Source organism: Netta rufina (genome assembly GCF_964035555.1).
Source record: "Netta rufina genome assembly, chromosome: 3".
NCBI lineage: Eukaryota > Metazoa > Chordata > Aves > Anseriformes > Anatidae > Netta > Netta rufina.
Genome location: NC_140125.1, coordinates 108,529,261 through 108,544,380, shown reverse-complemented (window position 1 = coordinate 108,544,380; position 15,120 = coordinate 108,529,261). Strand labels below are relative to the sequence as shown.

General features: G+C 40.9%; 1 protein-coding gene across 1 annotated transcript in view; it reads left to right on the top strand.

Moving 5' to 3' along the window:
- Positions 1-15,120, top strand: part of NBAS (NBAS subunit of NRZ tethering complex) — a gene marked incomplete at its 5' end in the record, with an annotated part of 190,198 nt that overhangs the window by 89,882 nt on the left and 85,196 nt on the right. The window contains 2 exons of the mRNA XM_084283852.1: positions 974-1,050; positions 1,632-1,769. Coding sequence (XP_084139978.1) covers positions 974-1,050; positions 1,632-1,769 — 215 coding nt within the window. The remainder of the gene's footprint in view (positions 1-973; positions 1,051-1,631; positions 1,770-15,120) is intronic.

Genomic DNA, 15,120 nt, shown 5'->3' with positions numbered 1-15,120 from the left:
TATTTATATTTATTTTAATTGATTAATCTGAATTTATAGAATTCAGTAAAAAGACCTGAATTTGCCCATCCTTCCAGGTTTCTTAACTTTCTTCATAATAACTGTTCATTTTCCTCAGCTACTTTCTTTCTAAGCTTAGCTTTAGAATTTATTAAAATAATCATGAACATTCAATTAAGGAAGCTTCTTTTTTCATTATCCGTGTGTTATTTACTAAATGAACTCATTCTAGTTAGTGATACCTTCCCGTTGACATAGTTATCCAAACTTTAGATTAACTAACTGTACCAAGTCACTATGTGTAACTTGTCAGTTGGATAATGTATTTTAGGTGTACCTGTCAGTGATTTATTTAGATGATTTCTTAGTGACATTTTACAGTATGCATGATCCAGATCAGCTTGTTTCTCTCTCTAAAGTGCCTGGGAATTCTCTTGCTTATACTTCTTGCTTAGTTTCAATAATCTTACTTAAAAATGTATGCTACTTGTTGCACTTTATTTTTTTTTTTAAGATAAAAGTTTTCAATATAGAATCTTGCTTTCAGTGATAAGTGAATTAGAGCTCAGGCTTGAAGAAAAGACATTTTGTGACATTCCTCTGGTTGGTATTTTGTAATGTTCACATCATTATACCACTGCCTCGACTTTACAAACAACATGTCTACTTGTTTTGAATCATTTCAGATGATATTTCAGTGGCTTTGTTTAGCATCTGTTACTGCACAGTCACATTCTTGTTTGGTTAATGCATGGAACACTTTGCCTGGAAGTCAAGGTAAAGCTGTTCTGCAGTTTAATTACATATTATCTGTTTCTGGATTGCGCTGATTAGTGTTTAATTAAGTATGTATAGGGTGCTTCAAGCTAGTGTCTAATAAAATAAAGTTAAACTGAAAACATTTAATTTGCTAACTGTCAAGGCTTGATGGGTCAGTAATCAAACCTTTATTTCTTTTCTGTGTATGTTGCAGTTCTGCTACAACTGGCAAGCGATGCTTTACCAAATGATATGGCCTTGTCTCTTGCCTATCTGCTTGCACTGCCACAGGTATGTTGATAGTGATTTTATATATACATATATATATATATATACACACATATATACATATATGTAATATGCTTTTACCAGAAAATATTATTCTGGATTTCAGAATTTCATAAGAAAATGTATTTTCTGTAGGGCTTTAAAATTTGTCTTTGAGATCAATTAAATAAATAAAAAAGTTTGGGCTGATGCATTTAAAGGTAGCTCTAAACAAATGCTGTTGGACTGATTTATGAGTGTGGTACTGGTGAAATAACACATTTGATAGAAGTTAGACTGCCTGACTGACAATTCCAGCATAGCTCAGAAATGCAGGTAATACCTTTATTGTGTAGAAGAAGGAAAGACTTAGTTTGGAGATCATTTTGGTTAAGTGTGCAAAGGGAGAAATACAGAATACAGAATTATCACAATACAGAATTATCTTTGTGTGGGGGGGGAGAGGAAGTTAGTGACTTATTTCTGTGCCAAAAAAAACATAAAATTATTTGTAAATCACAGCAAGAAGCTTTTAGAAAGTTTGTGCACTTAACATTGTATGCTTGCTAATTCTTTCATCTAAATTAATGCTCTCTTTCTCCTAGGTGGTAGATGCCAACAAATGCTTTGAAAAGCAATTGCATTCTGCGTTATCTCTCCAGCTGGCAAGTTATTACTACAGCCTGCAGATCTATGCTCGTTTGGCACCATGTTTCAAGGACAAGTGCCACCCTCTCTACAGGGTTAGTACTTTTTCTTTTTAAAACCATATTCATTAATGTGTAGCATTAAAGCTATTCTAAATAGCCAGTACATGAGTTAAGCCTGTTAAGGAGCTGATCTGCCTTACACTGTGAACAGCCTGCTAAGTTATGCATAATTATTCTTGCACAGTGCTGTAAACAGGCAAGTACTTGAAATTTTCTGGAAGAGTATATTGTGTGTTCTTGAAGCACAATATCAAGTGTCATTTATAGGTAGTAGCACTAGCCATCTTCAAAGTAGCTTATAAACTGAGCAATAATGTGTATAGCCTATTCTGTCATCTTGCAGTACTGATAAAGGACTTCCTAGGATGAGTCAAGTGTCCATTTAAGCAAGAACAGGGCTGTTCAATGTTTATTGTTACGTATTTTAGTTCATATATGATGTATATGATGTTTATAAAGTTCATCCTTGTTCATTGATGAAATTGTTCATTTCCTGTGATAACTGTCTCTCTTCGTTGTTTTTCAAATGGCACAGCTCTGCTTCTTACTCATCACCTGTGATTAAGGGAGTTTAATGACAAACCTGAACTAAATGTGAGAGGTAACATGTTTGGTAAAAACCCAGGTTTCTTAGTAGGAATTAGAATTGGTGCAAAAGTCAGGCTAATGTAAACTCTTTTTTGCCACTCCAAGAGTTTATTCACAGAATTCAGAAAGTTCTTTCTTCCTCTCCTAAAACTCTCTGGACTGTTTAGTTTCCAGCTTGTCTCTGCTTTACAGTTAAAAGACCACTCCAAATTTTCTGGAGAGAGATCACTAAGCACCATCATAGCTGGAAAAGAGGAGGTATTTTCTATATTCAGATCAGCTCCGTTTTCCTCTATGTTCAGAAAAAGACTGTTTGATACTAGCCCAGTTCTGCAGTTTGGCAACCTTTGATTCTCCTGCATCCTGATACCCTGTTTAGAAACTAAAGGAGAAACTTAGCCCAGAGCTGAAATTTGTGGCACTAGCAAAATATGTTGGTTAGAGGAATTTGTTCATGGTTAAATAGCTTTCTTTTGAGACTGCTGTTAGGCACCTTTGAGAAAAAAAAAAAAAAAAAGTATATACTTTTGTTATCTTAGCTTCTGTCTTACAAGCAAAGATGGACAGTTTTATTTTATGAAAGAAGCTATGAAGCCTTTTGAAAGAAAATGTCCTCATTTTGAAAGAACAAGGACAGATGTTAAAACTTAAGCTATTTCTACTCCAGTTGTCATTTAATAAACAAAATCATATCAATAATACCATGTAGTTTATCACTTACCAGTATGATCTTCAGCTAAATCTATTATTCCATCTTACTGAAATATTGTATGTGATTGGATTCTAAGTGTGGATAAACAGTAGATTCTAAGTTGTTTGCTAAAACAATTAAATAAATAAATAAATAAAAATTGTCCTTGAGTACTCAGTAAGAAAAGAACATAGGAGAAGACATTTATTGTTACCAATGCTAAAATATCCAGTGTGGGACAGTTGCTGAAGTTGAAAAGAAATAGTAACTGATACTTTTTTTCCAGCCACACATGCACAAAGAAAGAAAAAAAAAAAAAAAAGACAATTTCCACAGAACAGACATTTGTTTAAATGAGCTGGTAACAAAGAATGGTTCAGCTTACAAGTTGTTTTCCTCAATGTTACCGAATGCTATGGGAATAGATATGCTCTTGCCTTTTGTATTTGTTTTTCCTTTAAAACTAAGGACATAGGAGGAGGACAAGGATTGTTTCTAAACTTTGTGGTACAAACTTTCATGAAGATGATAAACTTAATTATTTATGTCATTCCATAGTAGATTGTCTCCTAGCACATGCAGCTGGTATCTTGAATTACCTTTATTTTCTGTTTCTCAAAACAGAAATGTGTCCTTAAGTCCTTTAACTATGTAATTCTCAGCTATGGGCTCTTCTTACAAGGTAGCTGAGTAGGCTTGGTGGGTGAAGAAGTATAATCAGTCTTTTCTCCCCTATTCTAAGTCTTTACATATACAGTAAAGATCTGAATTTGGCACTTGAGCCACATGCTGAGAAGGCAGATCTTCAAGATCATAGAGCGCATACTTCTGTATAACAGCATCTGAAAGATTCCTCTAGTCTACTTAATCTAGTATTCTAACAACCTTATGTAAATTTTTAGGAGGTTATATAGAAGCATGGAGATACCTACACTTCCTATGTCTGCTTTAAAGTAACATTTTGTCTTTCAAAACCATACATGGCTATCTCCATAATAATAGGAGAAATGTTCTCAGGATGAAAATTGCTAAGTTGTTGCGAGAATTATTAATCAAGAAAACACATTTTGAAGGAATCTGTAGTTCTGCTGGACAAGGGCTTGACTTTTTCCTGAGACCTGAAGTACTGTTAATACCTGTGCATCAAAACAGAATCATATGTTGCCAGAAATTCTCACTATGTTCTTTTGTATTGTTGATGTCCAAAAGAAAATCAGATGGAGAATATCTATTTCTGATGAAGTTATTACTCTGTAATAAGGAGAAACAAAGGAATTTGGGGTAAAGTACTACTGTGTTTTTGTACCCAAGACAATTAGATTTTGAAGTTTAGTTGTTATTACAATTTAGACATAATAGTCAGAGTTTAGGGCATCTGAGCTTTATTAATTTCTTACCCTGAGGGAGACATTAATAGAGTTCTAGAACTAAATAAAAAAACCTGTTAAGGGTCTGTGAAAATCATGCCAGACAGAAAATAAAATACTGAAAAATAGATTGGGTGTGAAAAACATTCTGCTGCTGGTTTAACTGTAGAAACCCTTCTTAATATTTATATCCATTTCCAGCTCTGACTTCAGCATAGTCTTCCTAATTCCAACTCTTCATCTCTAGGCAAGATTTCTATATTCTTCTTCTATCCTAATGAAAATCTGTTTGTATGAAATTCATCCTCATCTTCGTTTTTTGTATGTTCTTTTTTGCTTTTTTGAGCTTAGCAGTTGGCAACGTGTCACGATGGCTGAGTAACGCTGCTCTTGCACCTGCTTTTTGCATGTGCTTTGTGAAAGTTGTCTCCAAGTTACTCTGTGATTCTAACTTCAATCAGTTCACCTTGGCCAGTTTGGCTTTTTAGAAAACTGACAGGTGACAATTGCATGGGAGGCTACATTAAAGGCAAAGTTCAACCTCATAAAGTCCAGCATCTTTACCTTGTTGTTTGCCTTCCCTTAAAATCTGAAACTACTGTGTTTTGGTCCCAGCAGCGAAGTCTGATACTGAATATCCAATTCTCCAACTTTTTTCCTTCACCTGTACCTGACATTCCAGAAATCTCCTGGATTGTTGTATTCTTCCTTGTTGTCCTTCCAGCAGGTTTTATTTTCCAGAACAATATTTTCCATGGGAACCATGAACCTTGATATTGCAATTCTTTGATGGATTTTGTTAATTTCTTCTCTGTCAAGTTGTCTGTAGCACTTAATTTACTACAATGCTGCTCTTTCTATAATCTCTCTAATCATGACCCATACATTTTTCTCTATCACCTCTTCCATAGAAAAGCTCAATGTGTTCAAGCAGCTTTGTCATTACACCATATCCACTGTCACCTTTTCTCCTGTTTGTCCTATAGTAGGCCAGCTCTCCTCCAGCCATTGTTCCTTGACTTCTCTCTGGGGTTCGTTCTCCATTCCCTTTGAGATTAATTTCAAACTTTCCTAACTAGGTTAGGTTGGATCTAGCTCACCCCAGTGTCTTTCCTGACAGAATCCACTCCTCTGTGTAGCCAGATGCCTGTTAACCAGCAATGCTTCTGAGTCTTGATAACCAAAATCTGTTTGTTTGGAAAATGCTGCTTGGTTTTGCATCGTTCTTGCATTATATGTCAAAAGTTTAGTCTAGTATAGACTAAGATATATCATCTAAGAATACAAAGTTTTATTGAGCGTTCCTTGCAACTGCCACTCAGATTTGCCACTCAAAAATTCTTGCTCATGATGAGAGGGGAAGCTGTACAACTGAGCAAGATATTTCCTGGATGATTTTATTTCTGTTAACAGCTTGTCTCCTCATTTGTCCTTTACTGGTGATGTGATAAGTGACCAGTATACATATATACAGGCATTTATTTTCTCTAAAAAGGAGTGAGAAGTTTAATTACCCTAAGGTTAATTGTTTTATTATGTTCCTGTCTCCGTGCTAATAATTTAATATAGAAGTATTTCTATGGTTTGGGAGAAGAGTGTTTTCCTGACCTTAGCTGGGAGGTTATGCTTTTTCTTGGAGCATCAGGCAACATTTCTGACAAATACTGCTAAACTGCAGAGGAATTCCGCAATTAATGCGAGATGAAGAAAAATTATTTTAGCATATTCTTATATATTCTTTTAGCAATTCTTAGATTTTTTTTTTACTAACTTACCTGTTATTTTCATTCAATAAAATGCTAGTTGAAATGCACAGAAGGACAGGAGTGAAATTCAATGTGTTGAAGTGGTAACCTCAGTGATTGTAGTGATGCTTTTGATGTAGCCTAGAGTTGATGAAGAAGTTGGGACTTCTAGTTGGGACTACTGTGTTCCACAGTAGCTTGATTTAACCGATTTTTGAGTTTGTGAAAAGTGTGCTTTTATACAATGACAAATGTCCTCTATACACATAACCTGATTACCTGATTCCCTTTTCTGTTGCTTACTGCTTAGGTAAGCCTCTATCCAACTTTCCCGAAGAGGCAGAATTAAGTCTGCTTTCACCTCAAATAAATTCCCTGTCTACAAAACAACTTTTCTCTAGTTTTGTTTTTCTGTTTTCCCTTCTTGTTTGTATAATAACCTTTGTGTACTTTAGTTCCTCTGCTTTTTCTTTTATTTTTCTTTTTTTCTCCTGTCATTGTCAGACTATTGTTTCTGTCTGCTCACATCTTTCTTTGTAGATCTGTGCTCAGGCTCACCACACTGCCCTCATCACCGTGACATCTGTAGTCTTTAAATGCATTGAGTGGCTGTGACAAATACATCATGTGTGGCTTATTCTCTCTCATCTCCTTTCCCCTAGGGAAAAAACAGCATGTTTACATACACATTTTTTTACATACACATATATGTTTACATACACATTTTTTTTCATTAATGAAAGCAAGGTCAAAAGGAGTGAGTGTGCTTTGAACTTGGCACTGAATACACAGAGGTTTGTACAGATCTTATGGGAGTTCATTCTGCAGGCTTGACCTAGTCACCAAGATGATTTAGTCACTTATTTGTATTAGAGCAACCCTAATTGTAGATAAACTTGCATTAAGTTAGAGAAGCAGAATTCCCATTCATGGTCCTTATTTTAGGTATTATTCTTAGTCTAGGATATTGAAAATACAGACTTATTTTGAACTCTAATAAATATCAAGTAAGAAAGCTATATAGAGGAGGGAGAAAGGCAGATCTTATGAGCTACAAAATGTGCCACTTGTGTTCTATTGGTTCTAATGGCTTAAAACCAAATTATGTGGCACTGTAGTGCAGCTAGAAGGTAAGTCTGTACAGATGAGGTAACCTTTCACTGGAAATCAAATGATAATAAATAATTTCATGTTTGTGTTTAATGATAATAATAATATCCTATCACATTCCTAAATTATGAACTTAACTCAGTAGACATAACATATTCTTTTTTAGTCTCAAACTGGATTACTGTACATGAAATTTTACTGGAGCCTATTAACACTGCATGCATTGTTTCATTCCTTCTTAACGGGGCTTTTTTTCCCACAAGCTAGCATGAAGTAGATGGTGGTGCCCTTTATTATTGGCTTAAAACATGCCTTCTTCTATTGCTGTTTTGAGTCCTGATTCAAGACCTTGCCTCCTCTTTGCCCTTCTTTCTGTTCAGTTAGTGATGCTGGAAACTAGAAAACTTGCTTTGGCAATATATCATGTCCTGTTTACTTCGCTGCTTGAATTTTCTGTTTTATGTTCTGCATCAATTTCAAGTTTGTATGCACTTCCCTCTCTTGCTGCTGTTTTTGGCCACTTATCATCTTCTTATATCCTATGCTGCTTGCATGTACACTGTAAGATACTATTACCCATTAATATGTTGGAAGAAAAAATAACTAAGTATCTGTGCATCTATCTCATTTGGCATACGCTCCTGTTTCTAAGTCCAGTGTATACCTGATGCTTCTGAAGACAAAAATTGGGAGAGACAAGAGTGTAACTCCTTGAATCTATGCTGCTCTATTCTTTCTCCCATTGACCTTCCTGCATATGTGTAGAGTCTGACTGGGAAGAGAGCCAAGGAGAAGGGAGAGCATTGAGGGAAGGCATCATGAGTGAGACTTTAACTGGTAATCTAAGAACTGATCTTGTGTGAGTGTTGTGTTGCTGGTTTTCTGTTTTGGTTTTAATACTAAAGTAGCCAAAGCACTGTATTGACATATTGTATGGCATTTGAATAATTCAAAGAACATAGCATCATTAGAAAGCTTAAATGTTTATTGTTCATCCTTTCTCCAGATTGTTGATAAGAGATTCTGGATAAAAGTGCTGTCAGAACTTGCCCTTGGAGGATTTGCTGCTAGCACTTCCCTATCCTGAAAAGTGATTATCCTCTTTATCCTCTTTTGATAGTCCGGGCGGGCAGTGACAACATCGAAGAGAGAAGCCTCAAGGCTATCAAAAGAGACTTTAGGGGACTGGGTCGGTTAGTGGATGGAGCGGGAGTGCAGGTGGTGTTTTCATCCATCCCTACGGTGGCAGGGAGGGGTTCAGAGAGGACACAGAAAGCCCACCTGTTAAACATGTGGCTCCGGGGCTGTTGCCAATGCAGAAATCTTGGGTTTTTTGATCATGGGACACTTTACTCAGCACCTGGCCTGATGGCCGCAGACGGGTCCCTATCTTTTAGGGGAAAAAGGATCCTGGGCCAGGAGCTGGCAGGGCTCATTGAGAGGGCTTTAATCTAGGTAGGAAGGGGGATGGGGCTGAAGCTAGGATTGTTGGGGCTGTGCCAGGGGGAACGATGGCAAGGCCGGAGGATAAGGCAATGGCCCAGCTGAAGTGCATCTACACCAATGCACGCAGCGTGGGTAACAAACAAGAGGAGCTGGAAGCCATCGTGCAGCAGGCAGGCTACGACTTGGTTGCCATCACGGAGACGTGGTGGGACCAGTCTCATGACTGGAGTACTGCAATGCCTGGCTATAAGCTCTTTAGAAGGGACAGGCAGCACAGAAGGAGTGGTGGTGTGGCTCTCTATATTAGAGAGTCTTTCGAGGTTGTAGAACTCAAGGCTGGGAATGACAAGGTCGAGTCCCTTTGGGTTAGGATCGGCAGGGACAGCAAGGCTAGTGTCCTGGTCAGGGTCTGCTATAGACCGCCGAACCAGGATGAGGAGATGGATGAGGAACTCTACAGGCAGCTGACAGAAGTTGCGAAATCGTCAGCTCTTGTACTCGTGGGGGACTTCAACTTCCCTGACATATCCTGGAAGCACAACACAGCCCTGAGAAAGCAGTCTAGGAGGTTTCTGGAGAGCGTGGAAGATAGCTTCCTGACGCAGCTGGTTAGTGAGCCTACCAGGGGTGGTGCCCCGCTAGACCTTCTCTTCACAAACAGAGAAGGACTGGTGGAGGATGTGATTGTCGGGAGCTGTCTTGGGCAGAGTGACCACGCAATGGTGGAGTTCACTATTCTTGGCGAGGCCAGGAAGGGGACAAATAAACCGCTGTATTGGACTTTCGGAGGGCTGACTTTGAGCTGCTCAGGACACTAGTTGGTGGAGTCCCTTGGGAGGCGGTTCTGAAGGGCAGAGGGGTCCAGGAAGGCTGGGCGCTCTTCAAGAGGGAAATCTTAATGGCGCAGGAACGGTCTGTCCCCAAGTGCCCAAAGACGAGCTGGCGGGGAAGAAGACCAGCCTGGCTCAACAGAGAATTGTGGCTTGATCTTAGGAGAAAAAAGAGGGTTTATAAGCTTTGGAAAAGATGGCAGGCCACTAGGGAGGACTCTAAGGATGTAGCGAGGCTGTGCAGGGACAAAATTAGGAAGGCCAAAGCTCATCTGGAGCTCAATCTGGCTACTGCCGTTAAAGATAACAAAAAACGTTTCTATAAATACATCAACACAAAAAGGAGGACTAAGGAGAATCTCCATCCTTTACTGGATGCCGGGGGAAACTTAGTTACAAGAGATGAGGAAAAGGCGGAGGTGCTCAATGCCTTCTTTGCCTCAGTCTTTAGCGGCAATACTGGTTGTTCTCTGGATACTCAGTACCCTGAGCTGGTGGAAGGGGATGGGGAGCAGGATGTGGCCCTCACTATCCATGAAGAACTGGTTGGTGACCTGCTACGGCACTTGGATGTGCACAAGTCGATGGGGCCGGATGGGATCCACCCAAGGGTACTGAGGGAACTGGCAGAGGAGCTGGCCAAGCCACTGTCCATCATTTATCAGCAGTCCTGGCTATCGGGGGAGGTCCCAGTTGACTGGCGGCTAGCAAATGTGATGTCCATCTACAAGAAGGGCCGTAGGGCAGACCCGGGAAACTACAGGCCTGTCAGTTTGACCTCAGTGCCAGGGAAGCTCATGGAGCAGATCCTCCTGAGAGTCATCTTGCAGCACTTGCAGGGGAAGCAGGCGATCAGGCCCAGTCAGCATGGGTTTATGAAAGGCAGGTCCTGCTTGACGAACCTGATCTCCTTCTATGACAAAGTGACGCGCTGGGTGGACGAGGGAAAGGCTGTGGATGTGGTCTACCTTGACTTCAGCAAGGCTTTTGACACCGTCTCCCACAGCATTCTCCTCAAGAAACTGGCTGCTCTTGGCTTTGACTGGCGCACGCTTTGTTGGGTTAGAAACTGGCTGGATAGCCGGGCCCAAAGAGTCGTGGTGAATGGAGCCAAGTCCAGTTGGAGGCCAGTCACTAGTGGCGTCCCCCAGGGCTCGGTGCTGGGGCCGGTCCTCTTTAATATCTTCATCGATGATCTGGACGAGGGCATCGAGTGCACCCTCAGTAAGTTTGCAGATGACACCAAGTTAGGTGCATGTGTCGATCTGCTTGAGGGTAGGAAAGCTCTGCAGGAGGATCTGGATAGGCTGGACCGATGGGCTGAGGTCAACTGCATGAAGTTTAACAAGGCCAAGTGCCGGGTCCTGCACCTGGGGCGCAATAACCCCAAGCAGAGCTACAGGCTGGGAGAGGAATGGTTGGAGAGCTGCCAGGCAGAGAAGGACCTGGGAGTGATGGTGGATAGTCGGCTGAATATGAGCCAGCAGTGTGCTCAGGTGGCCAAGAAGGCCAACGGCATCCTGGCTTGTATCAGGAACAGTGTGACGAGCAGGGCTAGGGAGGTGATCGTCCCCCTGTACTCAGCTCTGGTGAGGCCGCACCTCGAGTACTGTGTTCAGTTTTGGGCCCCTCGCTACAAGAAGGACATGGAGGTGCTTGAGCGGGTGCAGAGAAGGGCGACGAAGCTGGTGAGGGGCGTGGAGAACAAGTCCTATGAGGAGTGGCTGAGGGAGCTGGGCTTGTTCAGCCTGGAGAAGAGGAGGCTCAGGGGTGACCTTATCGCTCTCTATAGGTACCTCAAGGGAGGCTGTAGCGAGGTGGGGGTTGGCCTGTTCTCCCACGTGCCTGGTGACAGGACGAGGGGGAATGGGCTTAAGTTGCGCCAGGGGAGTTTTAGGTTGGATGTTAGGAAGAACTTCTTTACTGAAAGGGTTGTGAGGCATTGGAACAAGCTGCCCAGGGAAGTGGTGGAGTCACCATCCCTGGAAGTCTTCAAAAGATGTTTAGATGTAGAGCTTAGGGATATGGTTTAGTGGGGACTGCTAGCGTTAGGTCAGAGGTTGGACTTGATGATCTTGAGGTCTCTTCCAACCTAGGAATTCTGTGTGATTCTGTGATCACTAAGCTTTCACCTTTCTTTTCACCAGGTTTCAGTTCTTAAAAAGACCTTTGTTCCAATCCCATGACAACTTTTTCTTGACTGGACTTTGGTGGGAAAACTTACCAAGGAATTTTGGAAGGTCTTTATGCTTGTTGTCTACAGAATGTCCTTTACCACTGTGCTCGTTGAGTGCTAATAGGACTCCAGCAAGTTAATGAGGCAGATTTTTCTTTACAGAGGCCATGCGGACTCTTTCCCACCAAACAGTTTATGCATGTGTTCAGTGGCCTCATTCTTTATTATGGAGTCTGTCTACCAGGGATGGAAATCAGACTCTCTGGTCTGTCATCCCTGTGATGATCCTCTTGAAATCCATTTTTTAGATCGGTCTTGTATTCTGGCACGCTGGTTATAACATGTGTTGATGCACCTAAGCCTGTCATTTAATGTAATTTCATGTTTGTGTTTCTTGAACTCAAGGTGAATGCCATCTGGTCATAGTGGCATGCTAGCTCATTGACTTCCCCTGCTAGGGTTATCCATCCCTGCTCCTTTCACACCTTATCACCAAGTGATGCTGCCAATTCTCTAGCTGTTCTGATTTTGAGCTGCTTTTCAGAACTCATTGCTATCAGCTTAGCCATTCCTTGTAAGATGCTTTGCAGGTTTTTATTTTTTTTAGCCCTTTTAATTACCTCTTTGACCTGTCCCATATTGTTAATTTTCTTTTCTCACTTGTTTGTTTATTCCTTAGTGATTTATCAACAAACACGCTTCTTCCAGTCACTAGTGGCGTCCCCCAGGGCTCCAGTCACTAGTGGCGTCCCCCAGAGCTCGGTGCTGGGGCCGGTCCTCTTTAATATCTTCATCGATGATCTGGACGAGGGCATCGAGTGCACCCTCAGTAAGTTTGCAGATGACACCAAGTTAGGTGCGTGTGTCGATCTGCTTGAGGGTAGGAAAGCTCTGCAGGAGGATCTGGATAGGCTGGACCGATGGGCTGAGGTCAACTGCATGAAGTTTAACAAGGCCAAGTGCCGGGTCCTGCACCTGGGGCGCAATAACCCCAAGCAGAGCTACAGGCTGGGAGAGGAATGGTTGGAGAGCTGCCAGGCAGAGAAGGACCTGGGAGTGATGGTGGATAGTCGGCTGAATATGAGCCAGCAGTGTGCTCAGGTGGCCAAGAAGGCCAACGGCATCCTGGCTTGTATCAGGAACAGTGTGACGAGCAGGGCTAGGGAGGTGATCGTCCCCCTGTACTCAGCTCTGGTGAGGCCGCACCTCGAGTACTGTGTTCAGTTTTGGGCCCCTCGCTACAAGAAGGACATGGAGGTGCTTGAGCGGGTGCAGAGAAGGGCGACGAAGCTGGTGAGGGGCGTGGAGAACAAGTCCTGCGAGGAGCAGCTGAGGGAGCTGGGCTTGTTCAGCCTGGAGAAGAGGAGGCTCAGGGGCGACCTTATCGCTCTCTATAGGTACCTCAAGGGAGGCTGTAGCGAGGTGGGGGTTGGCCTGTTCTCCCACGTGCCTGGTGACAGGACGAGGGGGAATGGGCTTAAGTTGAGCCAGGGGAGTTTTAGGTTAGATGTTAGGAAGAACTTCTTTACTGAAAGGGTTGTTAGGCATTGGAACAGGCTGCCCAGGGAAGTGGTGGAGTCACCATCCCTGGAAGTCTTCAAAAGACGTTTAGATGTAGAGCTTAGGTTTAGTGGGGACTGTTAGCGTTAGGTCAGAGGTTGGACTCGATGACCTTGAGGTCTCTTCCAACCTAGGAATTCTGTGATTCTGTGATTCTGTGATTCTTTCCCCATCTTTCCCCTAGCTCACTAAATGCTACTACATTCAAAGGCTTAAGACTCAAGGAAGCTCTCCTGAACTAGCAGTCCCCATGGAGGCTTTTTAACGTCTTCTGGTATCATCCCTGAAATAGTAAGCCAGCAATTAGTGACATTGCAGTCATAGCATGACAACTATGTTCCTTTGGTTGAAGTGTGTTTGATATAGATAAGCCAGTGTTTTGCATATCCTCATATTTCTTTGTCTGCCAAGCACAGAACACTACAAAGCATCATTTTATTTCTTCAAGGTAAATTATACTTAAAAAAGAAAAAAGAGATTATAGCTATGTTGCTCATTTTTATTTTGCGAGGACTGTATAAGCTATGCCGTTACATCCCACTTCTGAAAGCAGAGCAAATGTTCTTGAGCCAGCTGTTCAGAAATACTCTTTCAGAACAGAAGATCTTCAAACCTTGAATTTCATGGAAGTTTGAGTTCTAGTTTGCCTGTGTTCCTCTGGAGAGTTACTTACGGATTTTCATGCCAGGGAGTTGGGATAACTTCTGCTTTTTCTCTTGCAAGGGGTTTTGTTCCTTTCTGAGAGAGTATAAAGGTGATTGCCAGCTTTTTGAAGCAGTCTTTTTGTAGTCGGTTCACTTTATCTTCTCTTTTACTTTACTCTTCAGATGATGGTATGGTTTTTCAAGTTTCCTTGAAAAATTAGCACTGAACAAACAAACAAAAAATTACCACCAACAAAAACAGCTAGACAGCTATTTCAGTTAACTAAAGGGTTCAGCATTTTCTACTTTGAACATGATACCGCTTCATAATTTACAGATGAATGTAAAGCTGTCAACAAAATTAATTTTTGCAAGCAGCCTGATTGAAATTTTATGTGACATTTTTTTTAGAATATAAAATACTTTAGCAAAGTGTTATTCATCTGGATTGTCAATATAAGTACGTTTAGAGCTACAGGGAGTCTTCTCTTACTCAGGAATTGAGTTGCCTCTTCTGTTTCTTTTTCTTTCTACCCCACCTCCCCAATTTGGAGAGTTGAGGACAAATGTTTTGGTCTGGATAAATTTAGCCTAAGAAGCTTTTCAGAAAAATATCACAGTAAGGGAAGGTGGTCACTGAGACACTCACTGAAAAAAACGGGTGTTTTATTCTGTTATGTAGCTCATGGAATAGTTTTCAAGCTTGAAATTAGTAAAATATAGAAATATTTGCATGTACCTAGTCAGGTAACTACAGTTAAAAGCATATGATATTGTACACAGGAAACTAAAACGATATCATGTTATACATAGATTTTACCCTAGGAATGTATGCTTATATCAAAGTCTGTGTGTGACTAAAGCTGTGGCCATGTAGATCAAGAGTAAAGACATATTCTAAAGGAACATCCATAACATCATTTATTATTAAAATAAATAATTTTTTTTTTTTAGAGAAAAGGGAGATGGTCAGAGGGTTAGGATAATTACAAAAATTGAGACATTATTTAGTCATTTGTCTCATTATGTCTCAACTGAGACATATTAATGCTGACTGCAAATGGGAAAAGAACTGTGTACTATGAATTCAGTAGTTGACGCAAAACTATGTAGTAATTTTCTATTTTCATAGATGTTCTTTTATTTGACATTTTAACTTTGCATTTATCATATGTTAGTTCCCCTAAAGCAGCTTTAAGTTGAAATGACAAGATGAGTTTTTCTACT